This window comes from Macaca thibetana, chromosome 8 (genome assembly GCF_024542745.1).
Source record: "Macaca thibetana thibetana isolate TM-01 chromosome 8, ASM2454274v1, whole genome shotgun sequence".
NCBI classification, from domain to species: domain Eukaryota; kingdom Metazoa; phylum Chordata; class Mammalia; order Primates; family Cercopithecidae; genus Macaca; species Macaca thibetana.
Genome location: NC_065585.1, coordinates 56738036 through 56762032, shown reverse-complemented (window position 1 = coordinate 56762032; position 23997 = coordinate 56738036). Strand labels below are relative to the sequence as shown.

General features: G+C 36.3%; 1 protein-coding gene across 1 annotated transcript in view; it reads right to left on the bottom strand.

The window, feature by feature from the left end:
* Positions 1 to 23743, bottom strand: part of MMP16 (matrix metallopeptidase 16) — a 294102-nt gene extending 270359 nt beyond the window's left edge. The window contains exon 1 of the mRNA XM_050801222.1: positions 23169 to 23743. Within this exon, the coding sequence (XP_050657179.1) occupies positions 23169 to 23300 (132 nt within the window). The 5' untranslated portion in view covers positions 23301 to 23743. The remainder of the gene's footprint in view (positions 1 to 23168) is intronic.
* Positions 23744 to 23997: the final 254 nt, after the last annotated feature.

Sequence of the window (23997 nt, the reverse complement as noted above, 5' to 3'; positions counted from 1 at the left end):
CTTTAAACCAACACAGATCAAAAAATACAAAGGGCATTACATCACAGTAAATGGTTCAATTCAAAAAGAAGAGCTAAGTATCCTAAATATATATGCACCCAATACAGGAGCACCCGGATTCATAAACCAAGTGTTTGGGGACCTACAAAGAGACTTAGATCCCCACACAATAATAGTGGAGATATTAATACCCCACTGACAATGTCAGATCATCAAGACAGAAAATTAACAAAGATATTCAGGACTTGAACTCAGCTCTGAATTAAGTGGACCTCATAGATATCTACAGAACTCTCTACCCCAAAGCAACAGAAGACACATTCTTCTCATTGCCACATGGAATTTACACTAAAGTTGATCCTATAATCCGAAGTAAAACACTCTTCAGCAAATGCAAAAGAAATGAAGTCACAATAGTCTGTCAGACCACAGTGCAATCAAACTAAAACTCAAGATTAAGAAGTTCACTCAAAACCATACAATTACATGGAAATTGAATAACCTGCTCCTGAATGAATTTGGGGTAAATAATGAAATTAAGGGAGAAATCAAGATGTTCTTTGAAACTAATGAGAACACAAGAGACAATGTACCAGAATCTCTGGAACACAGCTAAAGCAGTGTTAAGAGGGAAATTTATAGCACTAAATGCCCACATCAAAAAGCTAGAAAGATCTCAAGTTAACCACCTAACATCTCAACTAAAAGAACTAGAGAACCAGAGCAAACAAAACCCAGAGCTAGCATAAGACAAAATATAATCAAGACTAGAGCCAAACTAAAGGTAACAGAGATACAAAAAGCCCCTTGAAACATCAATGAACCCAAGAGGTGTTTTTTTGAAAAAATAAATAAAATAAACTACTAGGTAGACGAATAAAGAATAAAGAGAGAAGAATCAAATAAACACACTTAGAAATGATAAGGGGGATGTCACCATTGACCTCACAGAAATACAAACAACCATGAGAGAATACTATAAACACCTTTACGCACATAAACTAAAATCTAGAAGAAGTGGATAAATTCCTAGATGCATACACACTCCCAAGACTGAACTAGAAATAAATTGCATCCCTGAAAGACCAATAATGAGTTCTGAAACTGAGGCAGTAATAAATAGCCTACCAACAACAAAAAGCCCAGCACCACACAGATTCACAGCTGTATTCTACCAGAGATACAAAGAAGAACTGGTACCATTTCTGCTGAAACTATTCCAAAAAATTGAAAAGGAGGGACACTTTCCTAGCTCATTTTATGATGCCAGCATCATCCTGATACCAAAACTAGGCAGAGATACCACAAAGAAAACTTCAGGCCAATATACTTGATGAACATGGATGTAAAAATCCTCAATAAAATATTGGCAAACTGAATCCAGCAGCACATTAAAAAGCGTATGCACTACAGTCAAGTTGGTTTCATCCCTGGAATGCAAGGTTGGTTCAACATACACACATCCATAAATGTGATTCATCACCTAAACACAACCAAAGACAAAATCCACATGGTTATTTCAATAGATGCAGCAAAGACCTTGATAACATTCAATATTAAAAACTCTCAATGAACTAGGTATTGAAGAAATGTAGTGTAAAATAATAAGAGCCATACATTTCAAACCCGCAGCCAATATCATACTAAATGGGCAAGAGCTGGAAGCATTCCCCTTGAAAACTGGCACAAGACATGGATACCCTCTCACCACTCCTATTCTATACAGTATTAGAAGTTCTGGCCAGGGTAATCAGGCAAGAGAAAGGAATAGAGGTATCCAAATAGGAAGAGAGGAAGTCAAACTATCTTTGTTTGCAGATGGCAGGATCCTATATCTAGAAAACCCCATTGTCTCAACCCAAAAGCAACTTAAGCTGATAAGCAAGTTCAGCAAAGTCTCAGGATACAAAATCAATGTGCAAAAATTGCTAGATTCCCATATGCCAACAGGCAAGCAGAGAACCAAATCAACATCTCACGTTTAAGATATCTGCAACTGCCCCATGCTTGCCTGGTGCACTCTACCCAACAACCTCTGAACTACATTAGCAATTTCCAATGAACTTTTTACGTTGCTTAAGGTAGTTCAAATTGGCTTTTTGTAGCATGAAATGAAGAGTCTTGAATGAAAGTCTTGAATAAAATGCTCATATTCCATCAAAAATTAAAGTATCCATTTCTTGTTTTATTTGAAAACAAATTTTGTCCTCCTATCATTGTGATAGTCATGGAAGCAACCAATCCATTAAGAATTAAGAAGGAAATAGAGAATGTCAAATAGAAAAATAGACAATACCAAATTTCAATTCTTGTCAGGCTGGTCATGCTACATCCTCACCATCAATCTTAATTTAATAGCAATATACAAAGATTCTAGAATGAATTATCCTAAATAAAGTAACTAGTATCTTAATTCTTTTTTTAGTTTAATAATTGACAATTGAAAACAAATTAGTCCCCATTTCCCTTAGTCAGAATAAAGGACAGTATGCCTAGTATCACAATAATTACTTAATACTGCTCTGGAACAACTAGACACTATAATTGTCTAGAATTAATAAGAGAACAAAACACAGAAAAGGAGGCAAAATTAAGTATAAATGATATAGCCCTGTATCAGACTACTCAAGAGAATCTATGGAAAGAATACATAAAACCTTATGATTATCTTTCATATGATTATATGAAAATATACAAAAATTTATAAATTGATGAATGTCACTTGGTAAATATATCAGAAGATCCCATTCTAAACTGCAACATAAGAAAAATGTAATAACTCCATATCTCAGAAAGCTGCAAACCACCACTGAAGGGCAGAAGCAGAAACTTCAAAATAGTTTTCCCAGAAATGTTTAAATAAATCTGTGGACAGAATTGTATTCAGAAATAGACTGAAATATGTGTCAAAATTAGTATATAATAAAGGCAGCATTTAAAGCATTGAAAACATCATAAATGCATCACTGGCCACAATTCTTCACTTCACCCTGTATCTATATCCTTGCCATGCCACATCAGAGAGACAGTGTATAGCCAAGCTCCTTGACTTTGGACCTTGCCATGCAGCAAACTTGCATTTGAACAATCAATGTGTTCAAAGAGACCTTGTGTTAATTATGAGGGTAAGACTTATGAGGCATCACATGTGAATGCTTGCTCTATAATGCTTTTGCCACTACCAAGGGAACATGTTCTATTTTGTCAGTGTTTCCAGGATCATGTCAGATACATGCAATAGAACTGCCCCAGACAAGCTATATAAAGCAAGAGGTGCCCAAAGCCACCCATGGTTCCCTAGATCAATGGCATCTGTCTTAAGCCATTACATACTATAGTAGTTAGTTCTCAACAAAGCCTGAGCAAGTGTGAGAGAAAGATGTATGACTCAATATATAGTGTTGAAGCACCTGTTCAGTAATTTTAGGAAAAATGGGTTAGATTCCAGTTTCCTTATCTACACTAAAAGTATTTTATGTATTTCAAAGATTCATGTAGATAAAAAGAAAAAAGAAAGTGGTTTCTTTGAAACTTTTGAAATGCTGCAGATTTGAAGAATACAAAACTAAAAGTTACAACATAGATGACTAATCTTAAAAAACATTAAAAAAATCAAAACATCAACAAATGCATTTTATGACAGAAAGGGGCCAATTTTAATATATAGAGAGCTCATATAATCAAAAAGAGAAGACAAAACACAAGTTGGCAGAAGAAGGAAGTCTTCATAATTTAAAAAATATAAATAGTTTAAAACACATAAAAATTCCCAATGCTGCTATGAATTTACACTTGCAAAAAAAATTAATATTTTACCCAGCAGATTAGGAAAAACTTAAAAGCACTGGCAAGTGTGTGTGGAACCAAGCATGCTCAAGCATTGTTGAGTGACAATTTGGCAGAATCCACTACAATTATAAATAAATATAGCCCTTAGCGCAGTAATTCCACTTCCAGAAATTTTGTTACATAAACTAATTAACTCACATGTACTTAGATATTACGCTGCATTATTTTTTAATTATAGAAACAACTTTTAAAATAACCTCTTTGTCCAGTAATAGGCTATAGTTAAAAAAATTACAAGTTATTAATACCATACACGTATGAAGTTGTTCTACATGCATTGATAGAAAAAAAATCTCCAAAGTATATTGTTATGTTAAAAATATACAGAACATTTTATACAATGCATTTTTATGGGAAGGAAGGCAGAACATTTTATACAATGCATTTTTATGGGAAGGAAGGCAGGGGAGGGAGGAAAGTCTATAAAGAGGGAGGGTGGCAGGAGGGAAGGGGGAATTGTGTGTGTGTCTAGAAAATTTCTGGAAATTACTTAAGTAGCAAAAAGAAAACCTTTCTTTAAAAAAATAACGACTAGAACCTGCAACTCTTGGGCAGATGGCTGTCCTCAAAGAAAAGGCTCCAAGTGTTTTGTTACTCTAATATGATCCTATAATAACAGCCTCATTTTTTCTGTTAAACACAAAAGTGAAAAATGGACTGCTTAATATTCTAAGACTACACTTCCTCTACTTTTCCTAAGATGGAATTCAGATAGACAGCACATGTATCAATGAAAGAGTAAAGAAGGTCTCATATTCTTTGTTTTTATCCTGCCTATCACCAATATGGACGTGTTCAGCAAAAGCAAATCCATCATATATTTAACATTTATTGAGTCAACTATTCATGGGCCTTCATTATTGTGCCTGTTTGAATACTATGATCTAATTTTAATGTAAATTACTTAAAAGAAATTCAAATTATTATGTGATTATTGAGTCTTCAAGTTTTACATGCTAATGGACACAGCGACTGACAGTGTATGCACCTTTTTCCTCATCCATGTAGCTCAAACAGGGATGGAAATCAGTTAAGACCTCCAGTGAAATACAAGTAAAACTGTTTTTGCTCTTTTCTAAAAATCATTTGGTGAAGTGCTGTTCAATAATAGCAATAACTACAACTGAAGTCACTGAACTAGAACAAAGTTATCTTCCTTTGATATGTTCCCTAAGATATTCTGATACACACCACTGGGGAAAAAAAATGACTAATTTAAAAATATTTTTAATGCCAAGCCAAAAGGCATTTATATAAATGTTCTATTGGTGAATGAAGATAGAAAGTGCTATTTATACGAAAAATACTGTCATATGATGGAGATGATTTTTTAAAATCTCGAAGTCCAAGTTGCTCACCAGTTGACCATTAATAACTAAGATAAATATGACCCCTGATTATTTGAAGTTAAATATTTCTAATAAAGTAATTGAAGTAAATGTAAGGTAAAGACACCATGCTGTCATCCAGTATGGGTTAAACGAGTTAAGAAAAAGGATCCTCAAGGATCTAGAACTAGAAGTACCATATGACCTAGCCATCTCATTACTGGGTATATACCCAAAGGATTATAAATCATGCTGCTATAAAGACACATGCACACGTATGTTTATTGCGGCACTATTCACAATAGCAAAGACTTGGAATCAACCCAAATGTCCATCAGTGACAGACTGGATTAAGAAAATGTGGCATATATACACCATGGAGTACTATGCAGCCATAAAAAAGGATGAGTTTGTGTCCTTTGTAGGGACATGGATGCAGCTGGAAACCATCATTCTCAGCAAACTATCGCAAGAACAGAAAACCAAACACTGCATGTTCTCACTCATAGGTGGGAACTGAACGATGAGATCACTTAGACTTGGGAAGGGGAACATCACACACCGGGGCCTATTATGGGCGGGGGTAGGGATTGCATTGGGAGTTATACCTGATGTAAATGATGAGTTGATGGGTGCTGACGAGTTGATAGGTGCAGCACACTAACATGGCACAAGTATACATATGTAACAAACCTGCATGTTATGTACATGTACCCTAGAACTTAAAGTATAATAATAAAAAAAAAAGGAAAAAAAAAAGGACAACAATTGAAATGGATCAGAAAATACCATCTACATTAGAAATTAAAACCCATGAATACGGATGATGTAATCTACTCATTTTTCAGTGCATATCTAATGAGCACTCTACTTGCATGGTGGTGTCTGGCTCATGGAACACACTAACGACCAAGACAGATATACTCTGGCTCAACACAAAGTTATAATTTTCTGTGAGAGACAGCTGTGAATCTATCACACAAACACCTTGTACAATGGATTACTCGTACAGGCATTCAATTTGTTCTAATGTACTGAATTTGCCTATGTGCCCCAGACAAGAAGAAAGAAAAATAGTTATTTCTGTCCCCTTAAATTTTTCTACTAGCAAGTATGAACTTGGCCTACATTTTTCTAGACACAGGAAGACCAAAAAAATGCACATTAGGATGGGGAAGAAATGAAGGAATTAAGCATTTTGATAAAGACTCTATGGTGGAAATTGATATATCCAAGAGGTAAAAGGGGAACAGCACACCTGCTAGAGCCGAGATTATCAAAGTTTGATCCAGGAACCTCTGAGTGTCCTAAAACTTTCAGGAGTCAAACAATCTTAATAAGATGTTATTTGCCTTTTTACTCTCATTCACTTGCATTTGACAGTTAAGTTTACCAGAGCCTATGTGATTTATAGTATCAGGAGTGTGAATGCATAAGGAGATATGAGAATCTAGCTATTTTTTGTTAAGCCAGATATTTAAAGTATCTGGAAAGACCTAAAACAATGTTACCTTTCTTACTATTATTTTGCTGTGTAAAATTATTTTTTCATAAAAATGTTATTTATAACATGACTTATTTTTAATGAATTTCTAAATAAGTATTTTAAAATTCTCTCAGATTTATCTAATACCATAAATATAGATAGATATAAACCATAATAGAAGCTTTTTTGGGTTTTCATTAATGTTTAGTAGCAGACAGGCATCTTTAATGTGAGGACCACTACACTAAATCACAGTGAGCAGAAGATGAACTCTGAGCTACGGGGCTAGAGAAAGCGGTGAGGCTGATAATGAGAGGGCTTGCATGCCATGTTATAAATAATATAACGTGTCAAGACCAGAGGTAATGAAGATTTAAAACAGGGTTGCAACCCAAAATAGACATCAGAAATAAAAAAAAAACTTAAGATATACATTAGAGGAAATGAGGCAACTGATTAGAAGTAGAGAGTAAGGGGCAGAAAACTGTGGATTTGGTGTCCACTCTTAACTTGAACACCTGTGTGGTAGGTGATGCCAGCACAGTGGTGGGAAGTAGTGTCAGAGGAAACACTGTGACAGGGCATTTCAGAACATCTGTCATTGTACACAGTAAGATGGATAAGCAGACGATGGGAATACAGGCTAGAGCTGAGAAGAGAGATGCCAACTGGAGATAAAAACTGGCAGTTCTCTTCATATGGGTATTTTAAGCCATAGGAATCCAAAGACAGATTCCAGAGTCAGACATGGCCCAAAGCTAAGCCCTGATCACCCAATCGTTTATAGTTAGACATTTTATTTCTATAGAATAGTGTCATAAAGAAGACTGCAAACTATTCTTTTCCCTCTCAATTTAGGCTACAGCATACAAGTAACTACCAGCAGTTATCCTTATTAAGTTGGTTACTAAGAACTGGATTATATATTCAATATGCAATTTTTAACAGCTCTATTGAGGTAAGATTGCTATACAATAAGTAGTACATATTTTAAGTGTACAACTTGACAAGTTTTGACATACACAGAAAACTACCACCAGAGCCAGGAAAATTAACACATCCATCACCAGCAAAAGTCTTCTCTGGACTCTATAATCTTTCCCTCCCAGCCTTCCTGCCCTCCTCCCTCAGTCCCTAGGCAATCACGGAACTGCTTTCTGTTGCTAAAGATTAGTGTCCATTTGGGCCAGGCATGGTGGCTCACGTCTGCATTCCCAGCACTTTGGGAGGCTGAGGCGGGTGGATCACCTGAGGTCAGGAGTTCCAGATGAGCCTGACCAACATGGCAAAACCCCATCTCTACTAAAAATACAAAATTAGCTGGGTGTGGTGGTGCATGCCTGTAATCCCAGCTACTTGGGAGGCTGAGGCAGGAGAATTGCTTGAACCCAGGAGGCGGAGGTTGCAATGAGCCTGAGCGGAGATTGCCCCATTGCACTCTAGCCTGGGCAACAAAGAGGAAATCTCTGTCTCAAAAAAAAAAAAAAAAGTTGAGTGTCCATTTTCTATAATTTTATTTAAAATAAATCACACAGTATGTGCTCCTTTTAACTGGTTTTGTTCCCTCAGCCTAATTACTTTGGCATTCTTTACTATTTTACAATGTATTGATAGTGCATTCCTTTTTATTACTAAGTAGTATTCCATTATATGCATGTATCAGAGTTTTGTATGTATACATTTTGATGTTGATGGATATCTGTGCTGTCTCCAGTTTGGGGGCAGCTTTTAACATTTTATGCCATGTTGTTGTGCTGGAGATAAATCTTTCAGCTTTTGTGTCTCTGAAAAATTCTTTATTTTGCCTAAGTATTTGAAATATATTTTTATTATGTACAGAATCCTAGATTGAGAGGTTTTTTTCCTTTCTGTATTTTCAGGATGTTTCTCTACTGTCTTTTCCTTGTATTATTTCTGACAAGCAATCTGCAATTATTTGTTCCTCTATATGAAAGGTGTCTATTTTTCTCTGTCTGCTTTTATGATTTTTCTCTTTATCACTCATTTGAGCAATTTGATTATGGTGTGCCTTACTGTAGTTTTCTTCTTTTTTCTTTGTGCTTGGGATTCATCAATCTTCTCGGATCTGTGAGTTTATGTATTTATGTATTTTTCATCAAATTAGGAAAAGCGTTATTCTTTCTATCTCTCCCTGTTGAAGAGACTTAAATTACACGTATACATGTTGTATTAGCCTGTTCTCACACTGGTGATAAAGACATACCCAAGACTGGGCAATTTACAAAATAAAGAGGCTTAATGGACTTACAGTTCCACATGGCTGGAGAGGCCTCACAATCATGGTGGAACGCAAGGAGGAGCAAGTCACATCTTACATGGATGGCAGCAGGCAAAGAGAGAGCTTGTGTAGAGAACCCCCCTTATAGAACCATCAGATCTTATGAGACTTATACACTATCATGAGAAAAGCATGTGAAAGACCCTTCCCCATGGATTCAATTACCTCCTACTGTGTTCCTCCCACACCACAAGAAAGTTCAAGGTAAGTTTGGGTTGGGGACACAGCCAAACCATATCACATGTATATTAGGTAATGTGCAGCTGTCCCATATCTCACTGATATTCTGTTCATTGCTAAATTTTTGTTTCGTGTTTCTGTGAATTACTTGTATTTCTGCAACCTAAAGTTTATTTTTTTCTTCATTAATGGGTAATCTGCTGCTAACTTCACATTTATTTTTAATCTCATATATTGTAGTTTTTATCTCTACAAGTTCAATTTCAATCTATCTTCCATATATCAACTTTTGGACATAAAGAATATAGTCATAACAAATGTTTTAATATTTTTATCTGCTAATTATAACATCTGTGATATTTTTGAATCAATTTAAATATATACAATTTTCTCCTAATTAGTGTTTTTTTGCTTCTTTGTATGCCTGACAATTTTTTATTATATGCTAGACATTATGAATTTTACCCTGTTGGGTGCTGGGTATTTCTGTATTCCAATATATATTATTAAGCTTTGTTGTGTTAAGTCACTTAGAAACAGTGTGATTCTTTCCAGTCTTCCTTTTAGGTATTGTTAAGCTGAACCAAAGCAGTGTTTAGTCCAGAGCTAATTATCTTTCATAACTGAGGCGAGACACTTCTAAGCACTCTCCCCTTTGCCCTAAGAAGTATGAGGTTATCCGGTCTGGCTGAAGGGAGCAGGCACTATGGTAAGGCCTTCATGAACACTGGGCATGATTCCCTCTAGCTGTTTTGGTTGATTCTTTCCTTGGAAACCAGTAGTTACTTCATAGGAAGACACAGATCAGTTCTCAATTGCATACTCAAGGGGAACCCTGGGCAGATCTCTGGTGTTTTTGCTCTTCGCAGTCCTCTTCTCTCCAGTATTCTGAATGCGAGCCACCTTGGTCTCCTTATACACTCAGCTCCATTCCTTAACTCAGAGTCTGTCCAGCTCAACCTGGGTTCCACCTTCCTGGTGCTATGGCTGGAAACTCTCTCAAGGCAGCAAGTTGAGATAATCCTAAGGTTCTTTGCATTTGTTTCCCATCTCTCAGGGATAACTACTTTATTACCCAAAGTCCAGTGACTTGAATATCATTGTTCAAACATTTTGTCCATTTTCGGGGACAGGATATGCATACCTCCATTTATTTCATTTTACCTTATTGTACTTCACAGATAATGTAGTTTTTACAAAGTGAGGTATGTGACAACCCTCCAACAAACAAGTCTATCAGCGTCATTTTTCCCACAGCATGTGCTCACTTCATGTCTCTGTGTCACATTTTGGTAATTCTCACAATATTTCAAGGTTTTTCACTAGATGATATCTGTTATGGTAATCTGTGGTTAGTGTTCTTTTTCTTTTTCTAACACTTATCAAATTTATTTGACTATCGAATGTTTCTGAGAAATATCTTGTAGCATTAGCTTCCGAAGAACATATCGTGAGATATGCACTAAAACAGAGACCCAAAAACTCACCTAGGGTTCTAGAATTAAAAAATACAGACTCCCAAACCTCACTTTATGTACTAATCTCTGATGTATTGTAATTGTTTCAGAGTGCCACAAACTCTGCCCATTTAAGATGCCAAACTTAGTAACTAAGTGTGTGTATTCTGACTGCTCCACTGACTGGCCACTACCCCATCTTTTTCCCTGTCCTTGGGCTTCTCTATTCCTTGAAACACAACAATATTGAATTTAGGTCAGTTAACAATTCTACAATGGCCTATAAATGTTTAAGTGAAAGGAAGAGTCATACATTTCTCACTTTATATTAAAAGTTAAAATGATTAAGCTTAGTGAGAAACCACGTTGAAAGCCAAGACAGGCCAAAAGCTAGGCCTCCTGCACTGAACAGTTAGCCAAGTTGTAAATGCAAGGGAAAAGTTTCTGAAAGACATTAAAAGTGGTACTCCAGTGAACACACAAATGATAAGTGAAATAGCCTTATTACTGTTACAGAACAGGTTTGAGTGGTTTGCATAGACCAAACCAGCCACAACATTCCCTTAAGCCAAAGCCTAATCCAGAGCAAGACCCTTACTCTCTACTATTCTATGGAGGCTGAGAGAGGGGAGGAAGCTGCAGAAGAAAAGTTGAAAGCTAGAACTGGTTGGCTCATGAGATTTAAGAAAGAAGCCATCTATGTAACCTAAAAGTGCAAGATGAAGTAGCAGTGCTGATGAAGAAACTGCAGCAAGTTATCCAGAAGATCTAGCTAAAATAATCAATGTTAAGTGTGTATCCTAAACAACAGATTTTCAATATGGACAAAACAGCCTTATATTGGAAGAAGAGGCCATCTAGGACTTTCATAGCTAGAGAGGAAAAGTCAGTGCCTGGCATCAGAGCTTCAAAGGACAGACTGACCTTGATAGGAGCTAATGCAGCTGGCAACTTTAAGTTGAAGCTAGTGCTTATTTACCACTCTAAAGATTCTATGGCCCTTAAGAATTATGCTAAATCTACCTTGCTCTATCAATAGAACAACAAAGCTTTGATGACAGCATATCTTTTTACAGCATGGTTTACTGAATATTTGAAGTCCACTGAGACCTACTGCTCAGGAAAAAGAGATTCCTTTCAAAATATTACTGCTGACTGACAACATACCTGGTCACCCAGAGCTCTGATGGAGATGTACAAGGAGATTACTGTTTTCTTCATGCCTGCTAACACAACATCCATTTTGCAGCCCATGGATCAAAGAGTAATTTCAAGTCTCAAGTCTGCTTATATAAGATATACATTTTGTAAGGCTATAATCACTATGCCATACATAGTGATTCCTCTGATAGATCTAAGCAAAGTAACTTTAAAACCTTCTGTAAAAGATTCGCCATTCTAGATGCTACTAAATATCCTCATGATTCATGGGGGGAGGTAAAAATAACATTAATTATTCCAATCCCTATCGATGACTCTGAGAGAATTAGAAGTGGAACCTGAAGATCTGACTGAATTGCTGCAGTCTCATTATAAAACTTTAATGAATGAGGAGGCTTCTTACAGATGAGCAAAGAAAGTGGTTTCTAGAGATGACATCGACTCCTGGTGAAGAAGCTATGAACATTGTTGAAATGACAACAAAGGATTTAGAATATTACAGAAACATAGTTGATAAAGCAGCGGCAGGGTTTGTCAGGATTGACTCTAATTTTGAAAAGTTCTACTGTGGGTAAAAATACTATCGAACAGTATTGCATGTTAAAAGAAATCTTTCATGAAAGGAATAGTCAATCAATGTGGCAAACTTCACTGTTGTTTTAAGAAATTGCCACTGCCACCCTCATCTCCAGGGCCATTACCATGATCAAGTTAGCAGCCAGCAGCATCAAGGCAACACCCTCCAGCCGCAAAAAGAGGACTTGCCAAAGTCTCAATGGTCCTTTAACAATTAAGTATTTTTAATTAAGGTATGTACATTTTTTTTAGATATAATGCTCTTTCACACTTAATAGAATATAGAATAGTGTAAATATAACTTTTATATGCACTGGGAAACCAAGAAATTCATGTCACTCACTTCTTTGTGAATTTCTCTTTATTGCAGTGAGAAAACTAAACCAGCAACATCTCTGAGGTATGTTTTTACTTCCTTCAGAGGAATTGAGAAAGTAGAAAAGATTTTGTAAAAATCACCTAGATTTTCACCTTTGTAAGTTGGTTTAGAAATAGTCCTTCTTTGATAAGGTAATAAACAAATTATGTGAGCGCTGAAGGATACATACAAGAACAATCTTAGGGCCTGAAGATGTTTTTTACATCTGTTGGTCAACTACCACGTTGGAGTTTCTATTCTCTCTACAATAAAGGCAACAACCAGCCATCAGGCCTATTCTCAAACAGTGAGGAGGAACTCAGTAACATTTGAGACACCTGATCCATCGCTGGATTGATCTATCTCTGAAAAATGCCGCTTTATATTAAACTAAATAAATATTTTAAAAACAATAAAATAAATATATTTCATTTTAGCTTCTACTCAATAGATACAATATATATGAAAATAACAAAACGCCAGAATTCATAAAACATACCAGTCAGTAGCCATAGACACACACATTCCTCCCTGCAGGGCATTGGAACACCCGTCTCTGACAAAGATTTTTCATTACATTTTCTGTATTGTTCAATTTTTTTAATCTTAGAATGTAACCAAATCTTCCTGAACACTTGAAAATCAGATTTAATGGTAAACTGCAATATAACAAATAGTTGACAAATAAAATACTACAATTTAATATTGTATATATTTAAGATTACACCATACATGGATTACCAATTATCTAATGATTTAGATAACTGCAAAACTATAATGAGTACCACAAAAGCAATCTTAAATCAACCAATCAAATCAACAATACCCTATTCAGTTTTTACACCAGATAAGACTATCTGCTCAGGATAGGTTAATATTTTTCCACTACACATATTAGTTATACTATTTTAGTTTGGAATACAAATGATGTTAGTAATGGAACTGGATCAAATTATCCATACTGGGAACCTGGAAGTTAATTCTCACTTGTATTTATTTGTTTGGAAGCCTGGGTATGACAGTCAGCCTGCCCGCTTTGATTTTAGGCTATTCCACTTCAGCACTTCATAGCAATGTAACCTTGGCAGGTTCCTTAACCTCTGTGTTGCAGATCCATCACTTGTGTAACAGAAATCGTCATACCAACTCACAAGATTATAATAAGAATTAAATGTGTTTATATATGAAATATTTAGAACACTTATTAGGCACATAGTTTGTGTTTAACCAATGTTAACTAACATTGTTTTTTTAATTATAATTAAAATTCAGTGTTCAAATAAATTCCAGGTATTTCCAAGTTGCTGGTTATTTGGACCTTTGTTTAATCAGAATATAATGGCAGAATGTAGGTGTTTCTATGCTCCCAGTCATCAAAGGGAATTCAGGGACTGAGACACCATATTATTCCTACTTACAAAGGAGACTGCTTGGCAGTGTCTGGATGCTGTTGTTATAAAATCCATGCTACAGACAGGCAATAAAGATCACATATCCATTACATAAATGGCCCAAACAAGGCAAAGGCTACTTAAGCAATTTGCCTGAGTCACCCATGGAGCAAACAACTTCACTCAATCCATCATACATAAGCAAAACAATGAGTTATATGAGTAGCACTGTTGTAATACAAGGAATACCCAAACCTCCAAAAAGGATTTTAGTCATATCCTAGTAATGCTCTTGACTTAGTAGTGCTCTTGCTCTCTTCTATGTTTGTTCTCGATTTTATATAAACCATTGAGTATACATTCGTTTCTCTAAGCTATTTGAAACTATTTTACTTTATTAACGATGACAGAGGGGAGGGGTAAAAATGTGACTTTTCATAATTTTCCCCAACTTCTAAGCCTGAGGTCCTGCAATATAAGTACAATATGAAGTTCCTAAGATGCCAACTAGATGAAGCAAGTAGAGCATGAGAAAAGGAACTGCAATTGTTGAGAGTAAAGAAGGAATGAATGCACAGACATTAGAACCTAAAATAAAAACAAATTTCTAATTATTATAAACAATGAGAAATTACTAACACATGGTAGGAATTCAACTGTGAAAAGTTCCCATGGAAAAATGCCTCCACTGACATCATTCGGGGTCTGACTGCCTCAGTCGCATGCAGAGGCACATGTCTACATTCCATTGACATCACATCAGGTGCAAGCAATTTGGGGACATGAAATGAAGTTTATAAAAGTATCCAGCTTCCTCTTAAAAATGGCAGTTTATTCCTCCTTAACTTAAACGTGGTTAAAACAAACACTGTAAAATTCCATTTCATTGAGTAGTTTATTTGGGTTTCTTTGGTCATTTGAATACATCACGCTAAGGACTATCTCTCTTGAGAACATTCATCTGTTCTCAGGGTCCATGATTTACTTCAATAATCCGTATCTCACTTAAGTGACTAGACTAAAAAACTTACAAAAAATCTTAGTGATGGTTACGAGTAGCTTATAATATTTTAACTAAATGCTGGCGTGCCCTAATGCATTAGCAAGTGCCTTTGTTATACCCCAAGCTCTATCAGAGGTCAAATAATAATCTGCTCAACTAAAAACATTTCGTAGGCTCCTATTAAAAGAAACCACATTGTTTCACACTTCTGTGGATCATTTCTTACATATTTTTAAAAGGAAGAATAGGTTAAAGCTGTATTTTAAAATCTGCTTTCATTGAAAAGTATTTATTCAATAAGGACTTATGGTAAACATTAGAAATTTAAATCACTTTAGTCTTATGAGCTTTTAAAATTGGATTTTTGCTACACATAATCTAAAAGGCATTATCATATGAAATTTATTCCACCTCTAATCTATAAAACCACAATTATTTCATTAGTCATTTTAGTTAAAACAGGAACACCAAATACACCTAGTCACTACAATGTATAGGTTTTGACCTATTGCACACCTAAAAATAAGAGAAATGTAGAGCATTCCTGCATTATAATATTCTTTGTTATACTGCCATGCCCAGAACATTTTTCCCTAGAGAAGTGCTAATTTCCTTCTTAGTTCATCAAATATGTAATCACTGGTGCCAAGTGGCTCTCAGTAAACCAGCTTACATCTTAAATCGTGAACTGCGTTCATTGATTTCTCCAAAATCTACAATTGGCTATGATTCATTTTGCAACATCTGATTGCACCTAGTATCTGTCCTTGGTTTTAAACCAAATTCTTCCAAGCCATTGGAGTCTTTAAACAGCTCAATAGCTCCCTCTAGCCTCTTTTTATATGCCACACCAAGAGGTCACATTTAATCAAAGGTTACAGGTTACACCTACTCTCTTGGCTCAGCTTCTGTCATGTGGCCCATTAAGCTATGCCACTACCCAAACATAAGGATGCACAATGCCAAACAGTTGTGGTGAAACACCAAGCAAAAAATATCCATTCACAGTGCTAAATCATAGGAAGCAACAATCAAATATGGTTTCATGAAGAACCTCAAATCTAAAAATAACTTCCCCAAGTAAAAGCAAAATAAGGCAAAATAAAATGTGAATGTCACATATATTATTACTTAGTATTTTGTCCTTTCAGCATGAATTTTTTTATTGTTCACATAAACTACATATTTGATAAAACAAATGCAATCTGATTTTTCATACTCAAAATCAAATATGTGGTGAAGAACAAAAAAACCCTCAAAGAACACATGCCCAAATTATTTCCCACAATGGGCAAATGGAGAATACAGTATAAGCACTTTATTTCACTACAAAACATGTTTATATTTGTATACATATACAGAGAGACAGATTTAAATTTTGAGACACTCCCTCCCAAAAACTGTTAAAACTTAGATTTTGAACTTATTCCAACTTGCCTTTTTATGACTGAAGTACCACTTGTAGACGGTATTTGTTTTTCAAAATAGCACTAAATTATATTTTCAAAATTAATACTTAGGATTTGCTACCTTGGCCAAAACTAGATTTTAAAATTACATATCATTTGCTGCCAATGTATTTACTACTCAGCGGAGGGCTAGGATGATCTCCAAAATGGAACACCCTTTGGAACTACAGATGATAACACGTTAGATTTAAGCTATACATTCTGTGTTTCCTCATTACAGTTATTTCAGAAAAAAAAATCTGAACTATCTACCTTTGTGATTCAGTTGTTACCAAATTTGCAGGGTCAATATTGCATTCCCCACCCCCTTTGGCTATATAAACTAAAGCTTCTAGGCTTACTACTATCAAATTTCGAATTTGGAAATGGCCTTAGTGACAGTTTAGTTCACATCTCATTTTTGCAGATGAAGGTATCAAATAAATTACATGTTCAAGTTCAAAGCCAGGTTAGTGAAACAACCTGAGTTAAAGCCCACCTCCTTCAACTTCTCCCCCAGTGCTCAATTACACTACATTGCTAGCTATCTTGCCATTCCCGATGTTATATGGATATGATCTGTTTTTCACTAATTTTTTTATTACTGTAGAAAACACTTTAATTTCTTTTTCAGTCCATTCTTATCCCTCCCAATACATAATTTTTAAAAGACTTTTTGGTTGTTGTTCAGAATTTGAGGTACAACAGAGCTGGCCTAAGTTTCTTATTGAATCCTGCCCATATTATGGGAAGGAAGCACTTGGGGTTTGATCCAATTAAAATAAAAAGGCCTACTGAATTATAAAGGCCTATTTATTTTCTATGGCATTAGAAAAGATGAACAGATTTCAGCGAACCTAATGTTGTAAAAGAAGGTGTGAGCTGAACTTGATATTCTATGATAGTAACAGATGACAAGACAAAATGTGAAAATCACATTCCTGAACTAAACTGTCTAAGAAAAACCTACGGGAAGAAAATGTACTGATGTTAGCTTGGTTGATTTTCAGTACATTATATTTTTAATAAATGGAAAGGTGTTTAAATAAAATCTTCCTAGACCAGTTGATATATCCTAACCTGATACGTGTTTATGTCATTAGATGCTATGGTGCCAATTACCTCCTTATCAACCTTTATTTTCTATTAATAATAATGACATGTGGCTAGATGTGGTGGCTCATGTCTGTAATCCCAGCACTTTGGGAGGCTAACGAGGGAGAATCACTTAAGCTCAGGAGTTTGAGACCAGCCTGGATAACATAGTGAGATCTTGTCTCACTGAAAATTAAAAAAAAAAAAAAAAAAAAAAAAAAGCTGGGTATGGTGGTATGTGCCTGTAGTGCCAGCTACTCAGGAGGCTGAGGTGGGAGGATTGCTTGAGCCCAGGAGGTTGAGGCTGTAGTGAGCTATGATCATGCCACTATACTCCAGCCTAGGCAACAGAACAAGATCCTGTATTTAAATAAATAAATAATGACAACATCTACAAAGTATTGAATGTTCAACCATGTGAAGGCATATTTCAAGCTATTAGATATATACACATATAATATATACACATATATATGATATATATTTACTTAATTATCAAAACAACTCTATGAGGCAGGTACTTGGAGTATTCAGATTTTACAGACAGTTAAACTGAGGCTCACAGAGATTGACTAATTAACCTGTCTCTTACTATAAAACTTGCAGACAAAAAGGATGGAATTAGAACCCAGGCAGTCCAGTTTCAGAATATGTGCTCTTAATTACTATATTTCTACATAATATAAAATGAATTGATGAGTATTACTATATTCACAGATATTTAAATTTTGATAGAAAGTCATATGAAAATTAACTATCAATTTCAAACATACATGCTGAAAGGTCCAACACTTCTTGAAGGGCTATAAAGACAGAAATATTTCTCTTCCAAAGCTGAATACATTTAATACATTAATTCAAGTGTCCATTTTTGTTTTTTTGGTCCCAAAATAATTCCAATTGGTCCTCTACCAAATAGTCTGAACAAGTACATTTTGAGTAACCGACACAGGTCAGTAATATAGATTTACACAAGTTATTGATTAATTCAAATAATTATGCCACTAAACAAGTGCCCTAAAATTTTCTTATGTTAATAACCTTAATTAAGAAAAAGTGACAACTTCACGTTCATCATTTTTAACCTGACTCCATAGACAGAAAAGCTGTCACTGAACCCAGCTGTATTCTTACTTGGTAACAAAGTGAATGAAAGACAAAACCCAGCTGTATGGAGAGGGATGAACTTGGACTATTGCTCTCTCTGCATTTCTCAAGGGGATAGTAGGAGAAAACACACCTCACTGGCATATGCTTATCTGTAATGGTTTCATTAATAACCATAGCCCTGAGTGACCCAGCCCAGGCAACTCTGAATAGAGAAAGGCATACTCCAGGTGGGACATGTAGGAGAAGCTAGAGAACCTTAAAACAATTGAGCCTCTTGTTCTCCTTGTCATAGCTTTGGGCCCTTATGAGCACCCTAAACAGCCAGCATATTTGAGACATTTTGTTAAACCTGCAATCTTGCAGTACATAAAAATCTTGATGAATCAGTCATACAGCCCCTGTTGTTGACCAGCTATAAACTGCTACAGTGGAGAATTATAGGCTATATTCAGGAGACAACCTTTATTCAAGAAGGCATGGTACCATCATTCTTCCATGTCCAAATGAAATAATGCATCTTGATTTTTTAAGCAATCAAAGAACAAGAGAAAAGCAAAACAGTGTCCCAACATAAGACTGTAAAATTCTATAAAATACAATATTTTATTTCTGAAATGTCTCATGATCAATTACCAAATTTATATGCAATACAAAAGTACCCAATGCAAACTCTGACTTTTTAGGTACATGCAGGCAAACCTGACAAAGATGAATAAATCTTAAATCAGTTAAGTAAATATATTGCAAGAAAAATTTAGGAAATAGTTATACTCAATTCATATTTGTCATAAAAGACCCCTCTGAAATCTAAAATATTCTGCTTTCTTTAATCAGGAACAACAAAATCAATTTTTGCCTTATCAAGACTTTTTTCTCACAAAAGAGTAATCATTTTATGCTTTGATATATGCATCATTTAGAGTTTTATATGTTTTTACTTTATCACTAAATGGGCTTGAAAAATTTTTCCTCCCTGGAAATGTACACTATTGTTTAGAAATCGATAAGGAATATGTTGCTCACATAAGTAATATTTGACAAACTATTCAGAGTTGATGATATGAGAGGTATTACTATCATGAACTATATTCTGTCTCAAATTTCATAACAAAAATGCTCACAGCATACCAAAAAAAAGCCACAGGATCATGAGCATCCCTATATGAGACAGCTATTTTAGGAACAAAATGATTTTTAAGACAGTAGATATTAAGTAATAATTCTTTATTAATAATTTAGCTGCTTCTGACCAATGAACACCTCTGATTCAGACTGCTGTCCAATGACAACAGTTTTTGACTTTTAGTTAATATTAGCAGTGTTCCCCTGCATCATGCTAATTATCACACACTGAAAGACCAACTCTTAAAAAAGGGATTCAATGATATACAGAAATCTTTACCTAAATGAGAATATACTGAAGACTTAACATTAAAAGTGTTCCACTTGAAAGAAAGAGAGCAATGTACTGAATCTCTTCCATAGTACTACTCCTGGTAGTGTCTGACCCTTTCTCAGCTGTAAGAGATGTTCCTTTTTGCTTCTTAAAAGCAACCTAAACAAACAAAACCAAATGCACTATCTTTCTGTAACAGGATTTTATCACCATATTAAAAATATCTCTCACTTCAATAATTGACAATTCCAAATATTTATACTCTCAACAATCAAACAGGAAAGAGTTAACATGACTACCTCTAGCCAGCCACCCTCCTCTAATCCCCCACTTTCCGGAAAAATATACAATCTTAAACCTTAAATCATAGAGATAAAAAGAATGGGGGGACCACAAATTGTTAAGTTTAGTGATGAATAAAGCAATGTAATCTTAGTTGTCAGCATAACAATCATCCCTCTGAAGCTTTGTTCCAACTATAATAACTTTCTGTGCTTACTGAAAAAAAAAAAAAATTATGATCATATGAGCTTCATGCATGACTGATATCATTACTGTTTATTTTAAGGCTGTCCTTGAGAATCAATCAAATAAAACATGCCCAGTGTGTATGTTTTGCCACCAGAATGAGGAACACAATGTAAGTGCCTCTTCTGGAGAGGAAGTGATGGACCATTCTTCCCATTAGTGTTTCCTATCAAAAAGAAACATCAAATAGAAGCGAATCAGGCAGCAATTTATGTCAGAAAACATCCTGTCATTCTGTGTTCTTGACAATATTTTCATTTCACTAGCAGCAACTCTTAAGATCTAAAAAAAAAGGGGGTATCATTACACATAAAGAAGCTTATAAATCCAACCAAAATGAGCTCAAGAGCTTAAAAATACTATTTGGGGATAACACAAACTATGGTATATAATCTGCTCTAAATCATTAAAAACTTCCCATTTTAATAAGTAAGGTTTTAAAGGTCTGAGATGGCACATGACTTCTTACCTGTCATGCTTAAATCTGTATAATAAATAATGAATAGAATAACTTAAATACTCTAAAAATGGGAAAATAACGATTTTCTCCACAAATATAAACCATTTTCCCCACACATCTTAATGAAGAAAGATAGGGGTCATTGGAATCCAAAATTAAAGAAATTTTTTTAGTACAATCATAACTTTTTCTTGCATAATAATATCTGAACTTACTGAGGGATTCCAATATAAAGAAATACAATCTTTCATGTTTAGTCTCACAAAAAATCTAATAATCATCAAAACTCATGTTACCCTAATCTCTGAAAGCAAATCTAATACTTTCCTAAAGCAGGTAGCCATCAATTCAGGCTGTCTTTCCCTTCCCTTAGTCAGGAAGACACAACCTTGCACTTACTTTTACCACCTCCCCCACACTCCACCTCACCACCATCACCACCAATCTGAAGCAATAGGCCCTTCTGTTTATAACATTATAAATAACAGCTTGCCACTTTAATTCCTCCAGCCTATGAACTAATCCTTCATTTCAACATTAAATTATCTCTTGATTTAAAGGTTAGGTACAAAAATGCATCTGTGGCACGTAATTCCAAAAGTTCAAATTTGCAATAAAAAAAGTCTGGACTTTCAAGCCCCTTTCTCTTTTTATCCAGAAAAAATAAAGTTGTATTTTTCAAAGGGTTAAACCTTTTTAGTTTTCAAATTGGGTTTTTTGTGTAATTTATTCATACTTAATATCTGTAAAGGTCCTTAACTCTTTTGATAATAGCTCTTACTTTTTCAAATACTTTTTTTCTGTACTAACCATCACTTATTACATGAAATCCTAAGAACAGTTTCTATAAACACAGCTATATTCAGAATATGCCTTTACACATGGCATTTATTATCTATACTCTGTATATCAATTGGTTACACGAAGCATGTTCAAATACTGTGCAACAGGTCTTGCTATTGTGTAAACACACACTCCCAACAAAATGACAATAAGCTTTACAATATCAACAATATAAGAAAAAAAAATCACATTATTCCTTAAAGAATTATTTATAATTCGTTTGAGAGATCAGAGGACATCAGATCTAATCAAAAGAAGTAAATGTTACTAAGGCCCTCTTACTGGCTTTGCATCCCACCGTATATGTGATAAAGTTGTGTTACAGCCCAGGTGTATACACGCTTTAATTGATTTATTGCACATTACTGGCTTCAGTGCTGACTTGATGACAGGAAGAGTACTTTGGCAGAGGTCTGACAAGTCCCTATCCTTAAGTTCCCTTTTGCTTTGTGCCGTCTGTTCCCAAAGCTATCAAAGTAAAGCAAATGACAGTCTAAAACCTCCCCGTTTTGCCACGAGAGTGTGAAATCAAATTAAAAACACACCTCAAAACTATTACATTGGGCCACGTTTATTTTCAATTGGCGGGGGAGGGGGAAAGAAGACACTTAAAAAGAGATGGATTTCATGTCCTCTGTGTAGCCAGATCTAGTTACAGTGTATTAAGTTATGTCTAAATGAAAAAAAAGACTCTCAAGTGTTTTATCACAAAGTACTGTTATTAAACACATCTAATGTTCCCACGCTCTCCTCCAGATTCTCTGATTTTTAACCTCCTTTGTTAGGCATCAAACACCGGGAGAAAGATTTCAGGAACAATACCTAGGCAGCACATGATGCCAGGGAATTAATTCTGTCTTCCCCGAGCTGTGTATCCATCATAAACTCAAGCTGCCTTATTTAGCTACACGGTTGCTATATGTAGGACTTCTCTTCCTTGGGTGAAAAGCATGGACCGGCTACAATTGTGTCTTTGAGCGCGCAGCATCGTGCTTTGTGCTGCCGGGGATAACGGATTCTGGGTCTCACACGCATCCGTCACCTAAGACACCCTTCACTGAACCAGGGTCTCGGCAGCTGGAAGGGAAACAATGTGTTGGGACCCACGCTGGTCTGAGCTACAAGGATCCCAGGAGTGAAGGAAATGTTTCAGGGAGCAGCCCAGGCAAGGGGGGAGGAAGAAAACCCTCGCACTCTTACCTCCACATTGAAATACTGCTCCGTTCCGCAGACTGTAGCACATAAAATCCAAAGCAAGGTTTGCAAGAAAAACACCCCCGAATGATGCACGAAATCCAACCGTCTTCCAGTGCTGAATGTGAGTAAGATCATAGTGAACTGTGCTTCAATGGATGGACGAGCTCCCCTTCGTTTTCTCCCTCTCTCCCTCTCCCTCCCTCCCTCGTTTCCTTTCAAAAAAAAGTCCTCCGGGTGGGTAAGGAGCCTGCAGGTTCACCCACAGCCGGGCAAGGGGAGGAGACGGGGGCCCCGCGCTCGGCAGCCCCGGAGAGGCAGCGACGAAGACAGGGTCAGCAGTAGTTCCTGTTCACCATCCTCCGAGGTCAGTCACCGGGAACGTGGCGCCCAAGTTCGCCGGCGGTTCCGGCTCAAAGCGCCGAGTCGCAGCCGCAGCAGCAGCCGCCGCCGCCGCCGCCGCCGCCGCCTCCAGCCCGTGCGTCCTCCTCCCTCCACCGCCTACTCCTCCTCCTCCTCCGCCGCCGCCGCCGCCCCCAGCTCCTGCGGGAAGGGCCTCCGCCGCTCCTCACTCTCTTGCCTCTGCTTCTCCTTCCCTCCTCTCCTCGCTCCCCTCCAGAATGTTCATCCGTAATCTACATAACTCCTCCTTCCCGGGGTCTGCCTGGCTCTCGGGGCCCTTGGCGCGCGCGCGCGCACACACACACACACACAGACACACACACACACACACACACAGACACACCACGACACACACACACACACACACACACACACACACACACACGAGCATACACACAGCCAGATACACACGGACGCGCGCTTCTTAAAGGAG